Source organism: Xiphias gladius, chromosome 16 (assembly GCF_016859285.1).
Source record: "Xiphias gladius isolate SHS-SW01 ecotype Sanya breed wild chromosome 16, ASM1685928v1, whole genome shotgun sequence".
In the NCBI taxonomy this organism is placed as follows: Eukaryota; Metazoa; Chordata; class Actinopteri; order Istiophoriformes; family Xiphiidae; genus Xiphias; species Xiphias gladius.
In genome coordinates this window covers 11,668,285-11,688,957 of record NC_053415.1, presented here as the reverse complement: position 1 = coordinate 11,688,957, position 20,673 = coordinate 11,668,285, and the positions used below count along the sequence as shown (strand labels likewise).

General features: G+C 41.5%; 1 protein-coding gene across 1 annotated transcript in view; it reads left to right on the top strand.

The window, feature by feature from the left end:
• Positions 1–12,458: 12,458 nt before the first annotated feature.
• LOC120801644 (receptor tyrosine-protein kinase erbB-4-like) overlaps positions 12,459–20,673 on the top strand; it is a 302,300-nt gene continuing 294,085 nt past the window's right edge. Inside the window, 1 exon segment of the mRNA XM_040148804.1 lies at positions 12,459–12,855. Within this exon segment, the coding sequence (XP_040004738.1) occupies positions 12,777–12,855 (79 nt within the window). The 5' untranslated portion in view covers positions 12,459–12,776.

Genomic DNA, 20,673 nt, shown 5'->3' with positions numbered 1-20,673 from the left:
ACACTGCTGTGAAGAATACAATGTATATTTTTGAGGCATGGGTTTCTCTCTATTAAAGAAATGATTTTACAGCCTTTCCTGTTTTGTGAATTTTGAAACAGGAAGTGAGATACTGTTATACCGTTTTCTTCAAAACATGCAAACTGTATCTTACTCGCAATTAAAGGATTTTATCGTGACAAAAAAAATACAGTGCTTGGATCTTGTGAACAACCTGCAAGAACATATCAGGAAAAAAGTCACTAAATTGAAAAAAAAGGTTAAATATGTCTCGAGAAGTGACTTGACCACTAATGTGTCCTACAACTTCTCTGCCTGTCTTTGGATTTGAATTCTGCTTGGTATATCTGTGACTTTGACCATAATCACTACGGGGTTTTGCGGAGTAAAGTAGAAATCCATAAGCATAGTATTAGTGAAGTGAAGAGATCATCAGGTGACATTTGGTAAATTAGTGACTCTGTGGACTCACAGAGTAATTGTCTGAGATTCCACCCCAGGGTGTTTTATTTGAGTGGAATGCTTCAGTAGTCAATCAGAAAATGTGGTCTTATCACCAAAGGTCACTGTGTCTTAGAGTTATACTTAACTTTATAGTATAATTTACTGCCCGTGGAGCAACAGTTTTCTTATCACAGTCTGTCTCTCTGCTGTTCAGCTTAATTACAGGCTTAGAGGCTTTGCCTTTAAGAAAATGTCAATCCTTTAACTTTACAGAGAACTTTCAGTGAACATAAAATACTTTGTAATCTATTACCTGAATAAATAAAGAAAAGATGTCAGCAGTTGGCAGTTTCAGTGCTTGTAAAATGCCAAGCAAATCTGAGGAAGCTGGGTACAAAACACATTGTTCCACTCGTAAAATTTTCTATTTCTAAGTAAAGGATAATTTCTATTAATCGAATTTGCAGGCAGACCTACCACACCATACTGTACAGCACTGTAATGACTGGTGTTTGTTCTCTCCAGTCTTGATTTGTCTATGAACAGGTGGGCGCTAGAGCTTGTTGAAGCCTCTAAATGTCAAAGCAGTCTTCCTCACCCCCTTACTTCTTTAATCTATGTATTGCACACACACTCACGCACACATAATCACACAGCAAACACACACAAAATCAAAGCTACGTTAGGGCGGTAGCAAAACTGAGAAGTGTAAAGCCTGAACAGACCCCAAACTGTATCTTTTCATCTTCAGATTCCTCTATTTACCTGTCTGTCAGTTGATTGTTCGTTCCCATCTAGATCATATCTCCGTTTGACTCATACTTTCAGCACAGGAGTGATACACCTGCCCTCGCTTTGTGGTACTCTTCTGGTAGAAACCTTTTTCTCAGACATTCCACTTAAAAAAAAAAAAAAAATGATTTGAGAACAAGATAAAGAAAAGGCAAAAGAATTCTGAAAACTAAATCATGACAGTACGTGACTGAAACTGTCAGGTACTGTGATGATTGAGGGCTGTTTTGCAGTGTCATCATCACTGAGGAGAATAAAAAATAAATTTAAAAAAGTCAAATTGTAAATGGTCAATGTTTTCATGGTGCTGAGACAAAAAAATTGTTCTTGGTGGGGAACAATCAATCGTTAGTCTATTCCTCTTGCTGAGGGCTGGATCACTACTTCATTAAAAAAAAAAACAATCCCTATATGTCAACTGCAGCTTGTGGTTCAGATGAGGATGGGATGGTCTGTAGACAATCAACGTTAAAGAATGGCAGAGGACAGTCTGTGGTAACGATTACTGGAGAAATTGCTGTATGAAATAATAAAGCACTCTGAAGTTGGCTGTTGGCCAAGTTATCAGTAATTGTTAAGTGTGAAGGAAAGGTTGGTCTGTTATTTCATACGATAATAATTTCCATTTTATTTTAAAGTGCTGTAAAATGAACTGGTTAGTCAATGTCATGTTTTTGAACCCTCAGTGAAGATGATGGCACATGTGCCTAATGGAACTACACAGTATGGCCATAACAGGATACACGTGGTCAGTGTGAAAGGTTCAAAGCAGTAAGTAGGAAGAAGTCTTGACATTGCCCTCGGACCTGTCTGATCAATAAGCCATTTTAGCTGTCTGAAGTGCAGTGGACTGTGTGACTTTTGTTCTTCACATCCAACTTGCAATTAGAGCCTGTAAATTCCAGCACTGTCGAATTTTATGTGGATGCGGAATGCATTAATTATCACAGATATATATATATATGGACACACACACACACACACACACACACACACACACACACACACACACACACACACACACACACATATGAAAATCATTGTGTGTGTAACCTGGGAGTTTTTATTAGAATGACAGCTGAGTGTTAAGTATTGCACAGCGCAAGTGCCAAAGAATTTAGCCCAAGTGCTATTAGCATTTTTTTTCTCCTCAGGACAGAGGGCTTAGGCAGCTTTGTGGCTCTTGTTGCAAGACTTCCTCTGCTAGGTTCCACTGCCCATACCGCTTCTTCTGCGGATCCTGTTGCTTGATTAGTGCTATCTGGAGGTGTCAGAAGCATTGGAAACTGCTGCCATCCACACCTACATGCTTGGTGCGTACACAGACACACTTTACACACTCAGATTAACACCAAAACACACATTCTTAGTGGCACTGGAGTCTAACAAACATTCAGCCAGTACACAGCATGTCAAGGGTGAACCAGGTTGACAAAAATATGGTAAACTGTGACCACATGTACAAAAATAATCTTTGGCTAGCTTGAATTAATGCAATTTCTTTATTAGATAAAAAAGCATGCATGTCCTTACTCACAAGACGACTCATACTGATTAATATAAACCTATGGCAAAGATTTAAAGAATGATGTATGGTCTTTAAATTAAAAAAAAGAAAAGAAAAATAACACCTTCGATTCTCACTGTAACTTTTGAGCACATCAGAATCAGTGTTGCTTTTGACTGAGCTACAAGTGGAGTATCCTGTCCTCTGGGTTTCAAGTTACAGCGGAGCAGGGAGCAGTTCCAGATCTTTTTCAGCCGAGTGTGAATCCTCAGCAAGGTTGTGCAATTGCCCGGTGACAAGTCCTATTCCTGTTTTTCCTGCCAGGTAGTCGTGGATGTTTGGCCTGGCCCTTAAAACTTCACACACGCCAGCAACGACATGCACACACTCACAAACACAGACACACACACACACACACACACACAACAACACCCAGTTTGTTTCTGTTACACACCCAGAAGTTGGTAAAGCTACTTGAAGCACTGTAGGAATCTGGTGTTATGTACAGTAGCTTTGTTAAGTGTTTGTGCTGTTGTGCTGCTTGCATTTGATGTAATGTGAGAACCTGGGAAAAGGTTAATGCAATTCAAAGACTGACTGGCGTAATGTCAGTGTTGAAACACTTGAGCCAAGGTACTGGAAGTGGTCGGTCCTGCCGAGCTTGAGAATCCGTGGCGAATACCAGTGTGGCTCTTTCTATTATACCAACACACTTGGCCGACGCAACATGTTCAGTGGAAGGGCTGCTATAATGTTAGCAACTTCCACAGTTTATGCAAATAAACTGTCAAAAAGTTGCTGAGCAAATGAAATCTTTGTTTGCAGTAAGGTGGAAATGAAGCTGCTTGCTTAAATTTTTGAGGCCAGGTTTTTGACACCCTGTGCACAGGCACCCTAATGTTGGTAAGGAAGACTCATTGCAAAGGCCTCTGGGTAATCATGGGCTGGTTTGTGGTCAGAGAAGCGAGGTCGCAATATTCATGTGGGGAGGAAATAGGACTGTGGGGGAACTTCCACTTTCCTTCCTTTGCTTACCCGCGTTATGCAGCCATGTCTAGTGGGGATTAACTGTGGGGTGAACAAAACGCACAGAGACAGACACCCAGAAGAAAGGCCTTTAAGACAAAAACAATACTAGGGACATCTGTCCCTAGAAAAGACAGTGGGAAAGTCAGAATAAGATCAAAAAACAGTTAAAGAGAGAGCAAAGATAGCAAGAGCAAGTTAGGAAAATAACCAAGCAAGCACATCAGCGCCCACATCAGATGCTTCTTGGGAAGCCAGACTGAGAGAGTGGGAAAGAGACTGAGAGAAACAATAATAGAGAAACTGAGAGAGACAGAGAGTGAGAGAGAGGGATGAATGCATCTGACACAGGAAGATAGAGAACGTGACAGAAAGAGAGAAAGTGGGGTTTTTGATAGAGCAGTGCACACCTGCTGATCAGCTTGAACTGTGAAAATATACTGGGAAGTGAGATACAGTTTGACGGCTGTCATGAAGCAGACAGCCACAGGTTTACTGTAGGAGCCTGGCATTGGGATGTGGGGATACAGGCACTGGTGGTTTGACATAAATGGATACACAGCTGCAATGAACTGAACTGAAAACAGGAAATAAATGTGAACACAAAACCTGTCTTTTTTTCACACAGACAAATAAAGAGTAGGGAGTTTCATCAATTCAGTGCTATATTCAGTCTATTCTGAATGGCAGCCATATACTGAGAAGTGTATGTGATCACTGTCATTTCCAAAAATAGATTTGAACTGTAAACATTTTTTTCATCATTTTCAGTTTGACTGCATCAAGGCTGCTGTTCCTCTTCAGAGTATATTAGCAGTTTTTGGGGGTGGGACCTAAAAGGGGTCGACCGAAGGAGCCATCTCAAAATGATCACAAGTGATTTAAAGGGCAACTACACATACTGTAAACCAAAGTGCAAAACTAAATGTCAGCCTTTCATGTTATTCCATTTGCATCACATTCACTGCTGCTGAATGTGGGCTGGGGAGACACAATGTGTTGGCCCCTCCCTTTATTTTTCTGCACGTAATCCTTAGTCAACACCACATCAAGCGACAGTCCTTGTACCACCATAACACTTAAGTTGTCTTTATAGGGCATTATGTTATGTGAAGACGGGGTTGCGACGCGACCATAACGCTCAGAAAACAAAAAAGCTGAAATCAGTTTTTGAATGATGGCCCCTTTGTGTTCTACTTTGTAGTCAACATGTGTTTTGCTGTCTGTAAGGTATCAACACAGCGGATCACACTCACAGTTGTTTCTGTACAATGATGCTGACGAGTTGACAGCGAGTCTGAAAGGTCTGGCATTACTGTACTTCTCAGAAGAGGCTGGGACAGTACTGTTACTCAAACTGAAATGTTGTCACTGCTGTTAATCCAGCCATTATGATGTTAATGATTTCTCAAATGAAAGCTAGGGGGGCCATACTATTTATATTTCAAGGACTATCAAAAACAAAAAAACAAAAAAAAACTAAATTAAAGTTTCTGTGCTAAAAACGATTCAAAAAAGAATGTGTGATGTTTTTGGCTACAGCTGAAGTTAGACAGTGGTTGTAGAAGTTCTCAAAATAACAGCAATAATCAAATTACTCAATAGTAATTGGTTTAGTTCTGGCTGTTGATTCATTTCCATTCATTTTATGCAGAGACTGTCTGCTAAACTCTGCCAATCAGTATTTCATTACATTCAGCTTAGCTTGCAACTCAGGGAAAAGGGAGAAAGAGAGTCAAAAAAAAAAAACCCAAGCAGTTGGTGCAGCTACTTTTGGCACGCTTCACATCTTTTGTTTTTCAAATGTCAGTGCTTTTCTTGTGGTTGCAGGCTTTGGGGTCAATAATGGATAAGACTCAGATGGAGAGACTAACACACTTCTAACCAGTGCTGAGGCCTACCTGGCTGGGCCTCTTCCGGAACAAATATTGCACTGAATAGGCGAAAACATTTTCTGTCATGTCTTCTAGAATAAATAATTTTTTCCTAAACAGACTGAAAAACTCTCCAAAACATTTTACTGATTGTAACACCCACAGGAGACCCACTTGAAAAGACTTTTTAAAAAACTATAACGGTCTGAGAGTTTGATGAGTTTCGCGTTAATTTTCTTAGCATTGTGAGTTGAAATACTCTTTATGCTTCGATAAGTTCCACTGGGATCATATGCTACCATAAATAAAATCATTTTCCACATCCTTTTCATTGTTATTGTATGAATCACATCTACCATTTTGCAATCATTCCTCAGTGAGGTTAACTAAGGTCAGTACACCGTATGCACTGATGTGTAGCTCTCGTTATCACCATTTTTTGAGACAGGTAACAACAAGGGCTTAGATAAACTGAACTTTAATGGATTGGTAATTTATACTGATGTATACTGTTCTCTGTACCCAAGTTAAAATTGCTCTTCAATTACAGTGATCACCATTATGAGGATACTCGGTCTTTGATGGTCATATATTCGTATCATGCTGGTCACACAGGTTTAAATACCAAGCCAGTGCTTATTTCTCTCTTCTTTTGTCTCAGAAACAATGTTTGGATGTTTGTTAATGTAAACTGTAACCCAGCACTGAACAAAGTGACTTTGCACACACTGTCTTTGTAATCAATCATTCTTTCTTAGCCAGATATCTCTTCTCAATGGGAAGAGCTGATTGCTGTAAAGCTTCGTGAGATATTTCTTATCTGGACATTACACACTCTGTTAACAGCCTGTTTGTCTCTTTTTCTCTCTTTGTCGACCAAAGAATAAAAGAGACATATACAGATGCACACACACAGAGTCACAAACGCACAGACACGTACATTATGACACCTTCTTTTCTTTCTTTTTTCCTTTTTGTAGAAACTGTGCCATCTGATGGTCATCACTATTCGACTTCAGACGCTCTCTCGTACTGCCATCCAGTGGTGTCTCAGTGCTATCAAATGTAAGGAAGCTAAACAGAAGCAGCAGAAGAATATATATATATATATATATATATATATATATATATATATATATATATTATTGTTTTTTCTAAATTATTTAAATTAAAACATATTATGTTAACCTTAAGGTAAAATATAGCATCATTTGTTTCAATTCCAATTAGTGGGGAGCTGTTGCAGATGCTCTGACTGAACTGAGTTACCAATTTATTCCCGGTGACTCGTCTGCACTGTTTCATTCTATTTTATTTATATGGATATATATATTTATTTACCTTTTGTGTTTTCTGTGGGGTCTCTTAACAGCTGCAGACACACCCCTCCCACCTCCCTAGTCTTTCAGCGATGATGACCTTTTCAGTTCCATCCTCTAGATGGCAGCAGTGTAAAGCAAAGTTCCCTGGCACTAAGATGAGCTTTTCCTCCCAAACCCAAGAACGTAATAGTGCAGTAGCAAAGCCCATGTCAGGCAGCCATTAATAACTTAAGAAAAGTTCTGTCTGTGCGTCATCCTCAGGTCTCACTTGACATGGTTCGGCCTCATTTGAACTTTTGACCGGCCTGTGGCCTAATTTGCAATGTCAGCTATCTAATTTACAACACCTTCACAAGGGCACATGCTAACGATTATTCATCACTGCAGTGCAGGCTTTGCTGCAAGTGCATGTGTTAGTGTGTGTGTGTGTGTGTGTGTGTGTGTGCTTGTGTGTGGGTTCTTGTGGTAAACTCCAACCTGAAACCTCAAAACATAAAAAGCAGAAAAAAATAAATAAAAACATGGTCTATACAGCCATCACACTGCTGTGTAAAGAGCACTGAATGCATCTGAGCCACACATACACTAGTGTTCCAGGTATTCATATGACTGACAATAATGTTTAAAGTCTGCTGTCACTTCAAGGACTCAGCAAATATCTGAACTCTTGCCCTGCAGTTAAATTCTCACTTCGAAAATATAAAAAAGAGAGAAACAAGATACATCACCCACAGTCTAAAACTGATCTGGTGGTTTTGGGGTTTTGAGCAATTCCATCACAACCCACGGAAGAATTAGCCTTCTGTACTCAGTGGACTGAGCATTCGTCAGCAAACTCTGCAGTGAGATGTGACTCGATGGCAACATCTCCCCTAATAGGAAACAATTACACACTCAGTGGCTTCTTCAGTGACTTCTGATGAGACTCATTCCCTTAGGAAATGGCCACATAATCATGTGTGTGTAATGTGCTAACGCTGCCTATTGCTCACTGAGTCAGACTCATGCAGAACCAGTCTTAGTTTCAGTTGACTCTTAAGCCACTATATGAGTCTGATGAAAGGAACAATGTGAAGGGAAATAACTACAACGCGCATGCTCAGAGAAATGCCTCTACTGTCATGTACTTGTCACTTTAAATGTGTCCACACAAACAAGTCTCCCACGAAGCCAAATATGTCCTGTTGCTTCATCTTTCTCTACTTTATTTACTATTCAGTCATTCTGACTCTTAAAGCAATAGGAGACAATTCTTCTCCATGATGACGTCTCATGCATCAGTGGGATGTCACTAAAGAGGAGGGGGGTTGGCTTGGTGAGCAAAGGTATCATACTTCAACAGCGGCAGCTGCTGGAGCCAAAGAAGCAAAACTTGGTCACTAGAGAAAATGTCTGAATGGAGCTGAGGTGAGACAAACAACTAGGAAAAAAAAAAAAAAAAAAAAAGATGCCCCAAGGCTTCTTGAGCCTTAAAATCTCAAATGTATCAATTATTTTCAATGACATCACAACAAGATTGTGTTAAAAAAAAAAAAAATAGAAAAAAGAGGATTCAGAGTTTGCTTCAAGCACACATAATGACCACCAGTGGAATAGCAATTATGGCCCTTCCACACTTTCCATCAGCACCCATGCTATGCTGAAGAGGGCTTTCCCTCCAATAATCAAATGTCACATTATTAGAATGAGGACCTAGTAATTTTGACATTTAAAGATAGCCAGACAGGTAGTGATAGACATCCTTACTAGGAACTTTAAATGTGAGAAAGGAATCTGATTCTGTTTAAAAAATAGAATTGATAAGACTTAATATGTTACAGGCCCAGCTTCCCCAAAAGTGTCCATTAACAATGAATAATGATAAAAGGGGAACGGGAAGGTGGCGGGTGGTGCTGATTGATTTTTTTTTTATCTGTCAGCATGTCAAATGATGTTTCATCTCTATTTATCCATCCACTGTCGTATATGACTTGAGAACAGCCTGTAGCCTGAGATGTCAACTGACAGAGATACAATCAATGGCAATCTACGCCTGAGAATTGTCATCATTGCTGTTTGTACTTGTCATCATGGAATCAGAACCTGTCCCAGACTCACATCTGATCAAAACTGATTAATAATTCTATAAATGCACTCTTTAAATAGGGTAGTATTTACACTGTTAATGGAATAAAGGCCAAAAGAGACAGTTGGGGTTTTAAATGTATAATTTTATAGAACTGTTGTTATCAGCATTTACAGTGATACGTGCATGCAACCATGCTGTTATTAAGTATTCCTTCCGCGTGCAAAAAGACTGGAATGCTCTGGGGTGTTGCGATAGACTTTTATCCCTTTCTTTGCCTTCCTCAGACAACTTCAGCATCATCGATTCAACAAACCATTTTGTTTTGATAATAACAAACGCTTCTAAGTGTTTACAGACTTGGCATCTAAGAAATGGAGAAGCATTTTTTTTGAAAGAGGTATTCATCTTCTTTCTCCCTTATTGTTTCGGAAAGATAGGGGCAAACAGGCATGAAAGAAGACCTGTGGTCCATCTGCTATCAGCGGGTCTTTTGTATAGGTGCATATGACATAACTGTTGCTACTGCTCAGGAAAGAGGGAATTCAGTAGTGAGTACTGGCTTTCATGTGTTTGCTGTTGAGACTCCATTCTATCTATCGGAAATCCCACTCTTAATATACTATTTGAAGGACACAGGATAACTTCCAGAAGCAGACGGAGGTCAGTGATGGCTCTTAACCACATATGAGAGCGTACATTTCATTTTCTCCATGCCCACGTAACACACCTCCAAAGACAAGCAGCTCTTTTTTAACAACTCTTTCCCCATAAATTTAACACATCTTTTCTGCTGGTTTGTTTACTTAAGATCTGGTGCTTGAAGCGTTATTGTACATTTCAGAACAGTTCAATTATTTCCCAGGAGTAATAAATTACAATGAATAAACTTATTCAACATAAAAGTAGAAAAAAAACAAAAACATCAGTACACGACACATAATTCAATCCTAAACTTCCCTCATCTCTGCAACATGTGGCTGGGACAGTTTATCATACTGAAGGTTTATCTAAGTGTGGGGGAGAAGTGCTATGCTGCAGGGAGAGATTGCCTTTACTTGCACGGCACCAACAGAGCAAAACAATGTGCAGCATGATAAAAAATTGCTTCATAACTCTCACATTGTGCGTCGGGCATCATTATGAGGCACAATAGCCTCTGGAGGGCCCCGGCTTTTATTGGCGTGCCTCTTGCAGCAGCAAAGTCTCATCCATTATACAAATCAGGGGGTTATGTATTAGATTAGCTGTACAGCAGGCACTGGGGAACGCCTAGAAGAACACATGAAACCTTGTCTCATTCCCTCTTATAGTCCCCTGGAATAAATTATCTAATTGACAGCATTAGGGTGATACTGTCAGAAGGTGCCTCTTAAAGCATAATGTATAATGAAAATACACAACATTGCTAAATTGCATTTTTGGTATTAAAAATGATAAACGGCAGCCATTTGGGGCGTATTTAGGGGGTAGCCTCTCCTCGTAGCATGCCACCAGATCTCATTTTTCTATATTTCTTAATAAATTTGTGGTGTCAGCGATATTAAAAGCTCATTTCTGCAGAGAAATACTTAATAAAGCTTCCTTGTGATAGGAAGCCAATGTCACACAGACAGTCAGGAAAGTAGTTGGTGGCAGCTTGGACTGCCCACCCCCCACTGAGTCGCTGCTATGACCTATGAGGTGAGCAATGGACTGCCCCCCACTGGCGAAGGGTCAATACTTCAGCGGAGGTTCAAGAAGTGCCCTTCACAGTTCAGTGCACTATTCATTCTGCGACCAAGCTGAAAACAACGGAGCCTTTTGACTTTCTTCAAAGTGAAAACTGTCTGCATCCCATTTTCTTAAAGTGTTAGGTACACTTGGATCAGGGAAGTTCAGCTCACTGTTCCGGGATCAGAAGAAGCGACGGGCCAGGCGGTGGGTGTGTGTGGGCGAGCAGTGTGCCTCCCTATTAGAAGCAAACAAAAGTCTTGAACGATCTCTGGGGAGGAGTGACCTGCCTATAGCTAAAATAAGGATGTTCATGGACTGGAGTAGATTATTGCTCTGGCTTATACTTTGATGTAATGTACAATTAAAAGGAAGGTAAACTGCCTCCTCCAGTCATAACAAACACACCCACTTTCAGGAGAGCATAAATATCGTACTTTTTTCCCTTAAAAATCCCCATAATGATAGAACCTACTTCCAGTTGATAAGAGTCTAGTGCTTACATATTCAATCTTATACCATAAGAGTCTAATGTGTTTAAGCTTAAATATTTGGCTTTGTTATGCAAATTTGAAGGTTAAATGTAATAATTTTACCTTTACGCCCAATGTATCTGCCGAGGTAAAGCCAATTTACCTCTAAATATGTTAAAGTGAATTAATCTGATGAATAGATACAATAAGAACTGCTTTTATTGCACTGTATTTCTTTGCCCTATTGTTAAACCAAGCTTGGTGTGTGTGTGTGTGTGTGTGTGTGTGTGTGTGTGTGTGTGTGTGTGTGTGTGTTTGTTTGCATGATTTCTGTCCAGATGTGAGGACATATTGTAACTCCAGGAGGCCTTTACCCTTCTCCTAAAGTGCAAAAGTAGGCAGCAGCTGGTTCAGAAAGTAATAACCTTTTGTCACATTGTTTCCTATATTCCCATTATCGCAGTTATTTTTCTGTCACTGCAAAGTCACTGCTTTCCCACTATTACAGATAGCTCCGTGTGCAAAATAATATCACTATCTAAACGTTCTGTTTGACTTTTATTTGTGTCATTTACACCAAGCCAGCCCTGGGGAAATGATATGGGGAGATACTGCCTTCAACGGTACTCTGATAAGTGAGGAAAAATGGAAAGCTTTGCTTAAAATGCAGCATTAAAAAAACCTCCTGGGTTATAATTTTGCTGTCAAAATATTTATCCTTCATGGCCTGATCATGTTGTATCACAGCTGCATAAAAATAAACTTTAGATGGACAGAATACATATTTAGAGTCAAGGGATCTGTGGAAAAATTTCAGTTTAGGTCTCTATAAATCTGGTATATGTAATGAAATCCATTCACTGTCACTGCACTCCCAAAGTACAGTGCAGTACAGTTAAACCAGCACTTCCAATACAAGACTATGTCTATATTAAATCTGAATAAGATCTTCAGAAGCGAATGGTAAAGCCGCCTATAAGTGACATTCAGCTCTATTTTACCAATTACACCTCTATATCCTCCTCGCAGCATTTGTCTCTACCGTGTTTAGGATGGCAGGTGCAACGGAGCCGGCGCACAAATTCAGGGGGTTTTGGCATCTCATGTCAGCCAATGGCGGCGCGCATGGAGTTGTGGCTAGCGGGGTTCGGGGTGATCGTCTGCCACCTGTGCCAATCACAGTGTCTGTAGGAGGAGTTAAAGGGCTCGGAGGTGTGTCTGAAGAATACGTGTCTACAGCTGCATACTGTATCCAACTCGGGGAGTAATGGCATGAGTACCGCTTTATACTGTTTAGACAAGCTTTACAGTGCGCGCGTCGGAAAACTAATATTCGACTCTCTCTGCATCCACGTCAGTCACAAGTTAAACCTGCAGGCACCGAGAGGCGAGGCGGAGAACAGTCGAACAAACTGTAAACTTAGTCAAAAGCGACTAAAGTCCCCAAACTCGCAGGCTGAAGAGGCTTCAAACGCAAACGACTCATCCTTTCTGGCTGTGTCAGGGAAGGATACGCCGCTGGACATGTGAATTTAAAGGAGATAATTTCCAAGCACAAAAATGAAACCAACGACTGCCCCGTGCTGCTTCGGCTTGCTCCTGACCTGCCTCTTGTTTGGGTCGAGCTCTTCCCAATCAGGTGAGTGAACACCATCAGTCTGCTGCCCGGTGCGCAGCTTTGTCACCGTGGGAGCCGATTGGTGCGCACCGAGCGCAGTGGCACAACTACCCGTGGAGCCTACTTTTCCAATAAGCTCGTGCTTTTGTCACGCATGTCGACAGGGCGGTTTGACGGATCCGGTCTGCTGTGATTTTCACCGTCAACCTTGAACCGTGCGGTTGGAGGAACGCCTTCAACAGTTACACTGAAGGGGTTGGGTGACGTGAAGAGATCACTGTGGTAGGGACACACAGGTGACAGTCGGAGCGGATTGCAGGTCGTAGCAGTACATGTCTGTCGTGTCGAGCTGGACGAATCCAATCGAGTGACTTGCCCTGTCTTCTTCGTGCACAGAGCGGCACTGTTGAATTTGGAGAGAAAGGAGGGCATTTAATGTCCATCACACGTGTCCTTTAGACTCAGTGTGGACAAACACAGAGGCGTAACAGCCTCGCTTTACAACAGGCTACTGTGCTCTTGTCTTCCGCGAGACTCGGCTTCAAAAGTTCCTTCTTGACTGTTCTCTTTCTTCCCCTGCACACTAGTCTCTCCCTAAAAACAATGACAGTACGGATAATAAGCTGTAACCCCTGCATCGTTCTTTTTTCTTTTTTTGGTTGATTTGCAGATCGGTTCAGGACACCGCTGCGCTTCGGAAGCGTTGCCATTTCAAGGATCAAACTACTTTAAGTCGATCAAAGTACTTTGAGCTGAAAGTCCTCTAGAGACTCGTTTGGAAACAATCTGTCGTTGTTGTGTTTTAGTACTGAGCCGTGAAACTCCCGCACCTGTGCAAAGGGCGATAACTGGCGAACGTTCATCCATATGCGTTCTGAACTCGGGATAAAAAGCAAAGCGGGTTACCGCGAATATACATTATTCCTCGTTTTAAAGTGAGTCCCCTCGGGGATCGTGCGGACCGCAGTTTGTCAGTGAGCGTTATAGTGCATGACTGTCACACTGGCAGTGGCAGTACCGTTTGTACAGCGCAGCGGCGCTCTTTACGCACAGGGAGTTATAGGTGCGCTCACCAAGTGATCGTGTGCGTGTGTGTGTGTGTCTCTGTGTGTGAGTGTGTGCTCGCGCGCGCGTGTGTAAGAGAAAGAGAGGTTTGCAAACAACAAAATACTCCACGAATAGACAAAAGCAAAACACTGTCACCATCACCATCATGCAAATCATCTTTAGGCAGAACGACGATCGAAATAAGACTAAACGTGTCCACAATGCGCACACGCTCGCCTCCTCTATCCGGTGCCTGTCGCGATGGTCCTCACACCCGCTCAGTGAAACTATTTTGACCACCTATTTAGAGAGAATGTTGATCCGACTGATGTGGGGAAATTTGATGGAACCGTGTATAACGCACATACATCAATAAACATATTTGCCCAATCATAGTGTAATATCGAGTCTTAGAAGCAAAAAAGTCGCTCGATTTTATAGTTCACGCCAGTTGCTGAAAATGTGCAATGGATGTGAGGAGATTCCACTTGGATCCATTCTCTGTCACACACATTTTTTCCTGTATATCTTTTCTTTTTTTTTTTTTTTTAAGAAAAAAATGAGACAGTTCTTTGACAATGCTTTGTTGACCTTGCTGCTTGAAAGTCTTTAAAAGACGTGAGACTTTTCCAGACAACCTCAGTTCCATCAGCTTGTTTCAAGAGAAAGAAAAACCGTTCGCAGATATTTTTGCTCTCTAGGCCCTTTTACATTTGATCTCATAACCAGTAAATGCCCATAGTTCGACGCCCAGGCCCGCCACCTGAACCATAAGATCCGCGTTTAGTCTCGAAGGGAACAGAGTGACTGAATCAAAAGGTTGGATGAGGCTTAGAGGAGAGAGAGTGGGGAGGGATCGCTGTCCACCTTTCGTTTCGAGCTCATAAGGGTGAAAACACAGTCACATTCATTATTCCTACCGCTTATTATTGTTTATGCGGTTTCAGCTTTTAAAGGAACGCTGGAGGAATATTAGTCCACGATGGCCCCCCTTTAGTGCGAAGGAAATGGCGGTCCATTCAAGACACGCATGGGTTTTGGATTGGGGGGGTTATTTGGACCGGTTAGGAGAAATGATCTCACAATGGCAGAAAGTTGTTCATTTATTTATTTCACTTATCGTTGCACATTTTGGGGTTCAAGTCTAAACACCAGCATATTCGCTGAGGGGGTGTTTCACAGCGCGCGTTGAGGCAAGCTGCATTTCCGGAAATGAAATAAGACGCTTTCTTTTTTCTAACAGAACAAGTGGAATACAAAAACCACGATTCCCTTTAGGACTAGACTTCATGCACCTGTGTTTCAATAAACTGTCTGATTTATCTCTCGGAAACGAGGAGAATCCCGCATGAAGGTGAAAGTGGCTCTCTTCCACAGAGGCAGACCGATCCCATCCCAGGTAGAGCCCCGAATCTTGTGAAATGTGTTTGGAAGTTAAAGGAACACAAAAGACAGGCACACAAGCACGTAAGAAGAGCGGATTATATAAGTATCAGTGCGTGAATCACCGTCAACGCGGATTAACTTCTGTCAGTGAGGAGGGAACTGGCAGAGAAAGGCGAAGTGATGGAATACTCTGCGTGTGTGTGTGTGTGTGTGTGTGTGTGTGTGCTAGTGGAGCCTACTTGTTCTTATAAGGGGACTGTGACGTGAACGCACACGAACCCGCGGGGACCTCGTTTTTGTCCCCGCGGGGAGAGACTGCTTTTCGGGGGGGTTAAGACTTTGTCTTTGGGTTCAGGTTGGAATCCGGCTGGGGTCGGGGCCAGGCATTCATCTGCGGTGGTTCAGGTTAGGGTACGGGGCCAGGGAGTGCGTTGTGCCAACTCCTGTCCCCACGTGGACGGTGGAACAAGTCTGCGTGTGTACGTATGTGACCCTGCGCGCGCAAACGAGTTCTCTGATCTGTGCCGAAAACCACGCGCGCGCGCAAGCTCACACGCGCACGCGCACAATTGTTGTTGTTTTGTTTTTTTTAGAGGGTTTTTTGATGCAAGCTTGCGTCTCCCCCTAATGAGTCATTTAAAAACGTGATGCTCCGGGATAAATTGGGCTCAGTTTATGTAAGATTTTACACCATTCATGTCGATTTGACATTTCTCAAAAATGTCACCTTTCCAGCAGCTGTGAAAATCCGACCCTTTTTCTCGGCCACCATGTTCTCATGTTCTTTGTTTGCTGCTAAAACATCTCCCAAATTCCGCAACTTTCCCTGTCCGCGTAGAGAACCCGCGTAATCCTGGCTAAACACAAATGTCACCGAAGACGGGAGTTGATAGGCCATTTCTACAAGATGCGGAGTGGGGCACAGGATCCCCGCACTGCGCTCTGCTCTTCACTTGACTGCAGCTATATGCTGGAGCTGGAGAACAGAGGAGGGAGATGCATGCAGCTGCCAATTCTGAACCATATGCCAATTTCCAAAACTCTATCAGTGTTTATGAAAATTCATGTATTTTGTGTACAGGAGTAAATTCAAGTCATCTGTTGCACAAAGCGGCCTTGTGTGTATGTGTGGAGTGGCTGCTTTTTCAATTAGAATAACCGCTGCATAAAGTACATCTTTAAATGACCTTGTTCTACAGCTCTAAGCGGTTTCTTCTTTCCTAATGCAAATTCTGACCCAAAAGGTGGATGCGCTACCTTCTAGAAATTAAACGGTAGTTGAAGGATAGTTTGGTGCTTATCCCCCCTACTACATCCTTGATTTTACAGTGGCATCCACTGTTTACGCCACTGAAACTGACAGGGCACGTCCAGTGTGTAGTGGATATGTGAGTTCATAGTATATCAAAATGTTTACAAGGGGTCGAATGAGACACAGAGAGAGACTCAGCTAGAAAAAGGAGGCATGAGGACATATTATTTCTTTCGTTTTTCACTCTCTTTTGCACTCTTACCACACTGTACACTCACATTTCTTGTACACTGTTCGTTGTTGTGTGTGGTTTTTTTTTGCTTCCTTTATGAAGCAATGGGAAAGAATGGTCTCACATTTAGCGGCCCACACGGCTCCGCTTCACCACAAAGCCCTCTCAGAGTCATATCTTTGCCGGCTGTCGCCTGTTAAAGGAGCTTTGACCCTCCACCGCCACCAGGCTTTTTATTAGAAGAATAGCAGCCTTTGATTAGGTGGTGATCCACTTCCATTTGTCAGAAAAAGGAATGTTAACCTCTGTGCTTTTGTCTCCTCTTTCTCAGTCTGGGTGAGCAACTTGAGGCCATCAATCCACTGAAATCCGTTAAACTCATATAATTTAATACCAAATTATCCTGTCTCTCTTTTACAAATACCCAGGATGAGTTGACGGAGTTGATCAATGCCAGCTGAAAGATGAAATCTAATTATTCAGTTAATGGGAATTATTAGATCTAGATTATCACATTATTATTTATTTATAATGGTGTTGTATTGTCCATACCTTGCCATATGTTACTGGCAACCAAAAGAAAGAACGGGGAAAAAACAAACAAACAAATTGCCAAAAGACGTTTGCTGCAGAAAAAAAATTTTCATGATGTTTTTGGATTTCGCCCTGCAGTCAGATAAAGAATAAAATACCTTCTGTTTGATAAACCATTATGTTTCCTTTAAATCTCTCCACTTCTCAAGAAACAAACTGCTTTTGGACCACCGGCGTCAATAATACATGCATAGCACCCATAAAGCCACCCAAGAATCCCTAATGAAAAATCACTCTAATACTCCAACAGGGACTGAAAGTGTGTGTGCAGTAGCCTACTCAACAGTGAGTCTATGACCTTATTGTCCCTAATGGTGTTTTTTGTTTTTAATCTTCTGTAATATTACTTTAACATTATTTAATCACTACTACAGGGACTTTTAACTTTTATACTAAAGTGTATCAGATTACCACAGATTTCTTTGTTCTAGATGATAAGAGGACAATATTACAACTATTCCATTCTGAGGACACAACTGCAGACACTGTTTTCCAGTTTTGACGTGTTGATGGGATCATAACTAGTCAGACTGTCTGCAGCCAGCACAAATGATTGGATCATATCCTATGTGACCTTTACAAGTGCTGGGCTCTCATTTATCACCTGCAGTTATAAATGCACCATACATGTGTATGTGTTTTGCCATGCGTCACTTTCAACTCAGCTATTAGATGTCCTTTTTGTGAAGGATTTTATAATTGGATTAGAGTGTTACCAATGTCTGTTCGTGCTTAATGTGGCCAGCTGTTTATCACGTGTATTTAAAATGCAAATTCTATGTTTGAAGCGAGGTTTACAAGCAATTAGATTACTGCAGATTTGATAAGGTTTGTTGAAAATGGAATGCTTGTTGCTGTTTTTCACTCCCTCTATGTTTCTCTCCTTGTATGGTTTCCCATTTTGCTTTTGGTAAACCGAGTAAGCTTTGTGTGTGAGAATGAAAGAGAACGGAGCAAAGGCGAGACACGCAAATAGAAATATTGATAGCCTCTGCGCAACATAGGCCCTGAGTGCAGAATACACAGCAACCAAAGTACTTCATTAACAAGGTAGCAAGACACTCATATACACAAACACAAGCGAGGTCCTGCTTGATATCTTTGACGATATACCACAGCTAGTTTAGACGGATTGGGGACTAAGTTTCAGTACTGGGGAAATCAATCCATTGCGATTTAATTAGGTTGGCAAATGTGAATTTAGGGCCACCAAGAAGAGCTTGCAGCATGAAAAACAATAAAATCTCAGGTCCTCTAGTAACATTCAGCTTTTTAGAGTGTGCTGTAGTTTAATCGACATAAACAAAATGGCCAGCGGTGTCCTGCGCAGTGCAGAAAAATGTCAGACCAAAATTCTTGCTTACACTTAAGCAGGGATTTTTCTGTTTCATCGTTGCTGCAAGGTGTAAGTCCACTGTCCAGAGTAAATAAGTTACATATATAAAAAGGAAAGTCTGCTATTCATATAAATAGTAAAAATAGCGACTCAACCAGGGCTGTTTTTCTCCCACTTGTAGCAAGCAAATCAATGACGAAAGGGTTATTTTAACCCTAGAATCACAAGGTTTATAGTTATTCAAAATTAAACAAGTTGCACATTCTATTGTCAATCCTCTGCTTTAATCTCCAAAATTCATTGCTGACAAAAACGCACCGTAACATTTACAGTAATGTTACAGAAAATAAAGCTGTTGTCTTGCAACACATCAAACAAACATCAACATTTTTATATGTCATATTCTAAACATAAAAAGTATGTTGTTCTGATGTCTACATAATATTCTTCGAAATGTTGCAGATTATTTTTAATAGAAATCACATAATGTTGTCCACCAGTGCAGACTGGTGCGGATGTACTTCACACATCGGCACACTCACTCCAAGACTCACTCCCACACACTGACACACATACCCACACGCTCATACGCCCTTCACCCCGGGGCATCACTCTGAAGTATAAGGCAAATGTGTGAGATCCAGGCCCTTGTAAGCCCCGCTCCTGCGTTCACTAAACAATGTAGATGTCGGGAGTCTGAACACATCATGTATGTCTGTCAGTTGGTGAGACTTTTGATCCCCTTTGTTGTTGACGCTGCTCTTCTCACAATAAGCCCGTGTGTCCTCCGAATCCTCCAGGAGGGCTGCAGGAGGCTGTCAGGCACCAACCCTTCTGACAGCCACATTTTGAGGGTTTCGAAATGTGGTGACAAAGGGTCTGGAAAACACGCGCATACACTGTACGTGTGCTTGTGTGTGTGGTGACTGTGTCTCTCCGTGTTCGTGTGTATGGCAGCATGGTTGGAGGGATAGAGGGTGACTGACAGACTAACCATGCTCCAGAGACTCTCTTTCTGCTCCAGTGTCTGCTTGTTCCTCTTCCTCCGCCCACCCTCTGCCTTCATCTGTGGCTTTGTAAGCCTACACATTATGTGGGAGCATTAAAATGACAATGGAAATTATGGCTAATCTTTGTTAAGACACACTCATTACCGCCATGTTTTAAAATGGGAGTCCGATGATAAAAGTTGGTCTGCCATGTTCTTTCTCTCTCTGAAGCGACAGCCTGACATATTGGAGTGATGTGTTTTATTCTCACTTTTTTGTGTTCTTTTTTTTATTTTTTTATTTTTTTCTATTTCTGCTCACAGTTAATAATGGTGGCGAACATATGAAAGGATGATAATAGGCTGACAACTTGGGCATGAAAGACTAGCTCTACCTTCAAACGAGCTTTTCATGCACTTCTACATGTGGGTGTGTGTTAAAGGGCTGATTTCTTTCAACTCTCTCCCTCTCTGTCTCGTTCGTCTTTTAGTAATCCCCTTCTAAAATATTCATAGCTAATCTGCATTTACAATGTAATTACAGATGAGCTTTGAGTGATATCGGATATGGCTGGCGGAACACAGGCTTCGCGCAAAATCTTGATTTGATGATTTGTGTGCCTGAATAAATACGAAACAGCCTTAAGATGTGATATGTAGTTTAAGGTTTAAAGTTTTTTTTTTTGATAAATTAAAACAAAAAAATATAGTCAGTCGGTCAGTCAGTCAGTCAGTACATTTGTAGCAAGGTTTCTCAACCTTTTATTGCTAGTAACCCACAATGATATACATATGTTTTGTAATTTATTTATCTCAGGGGCCTTGCATCTGAAAGGAACTGTTCACTGTCTGCGATATTGCTGTGCAAACAGTTATTATGATAGCTTGAATGAAATATGTCACAAAACTATCTCCTCTGTCTTTCTGTTTTGCCCACTGCTCAAACCCTGTTCCCATCTTTTGGGTGCTGTTGGCCTCCGTTTGGTGCTTGTGGAGCAGTGTGC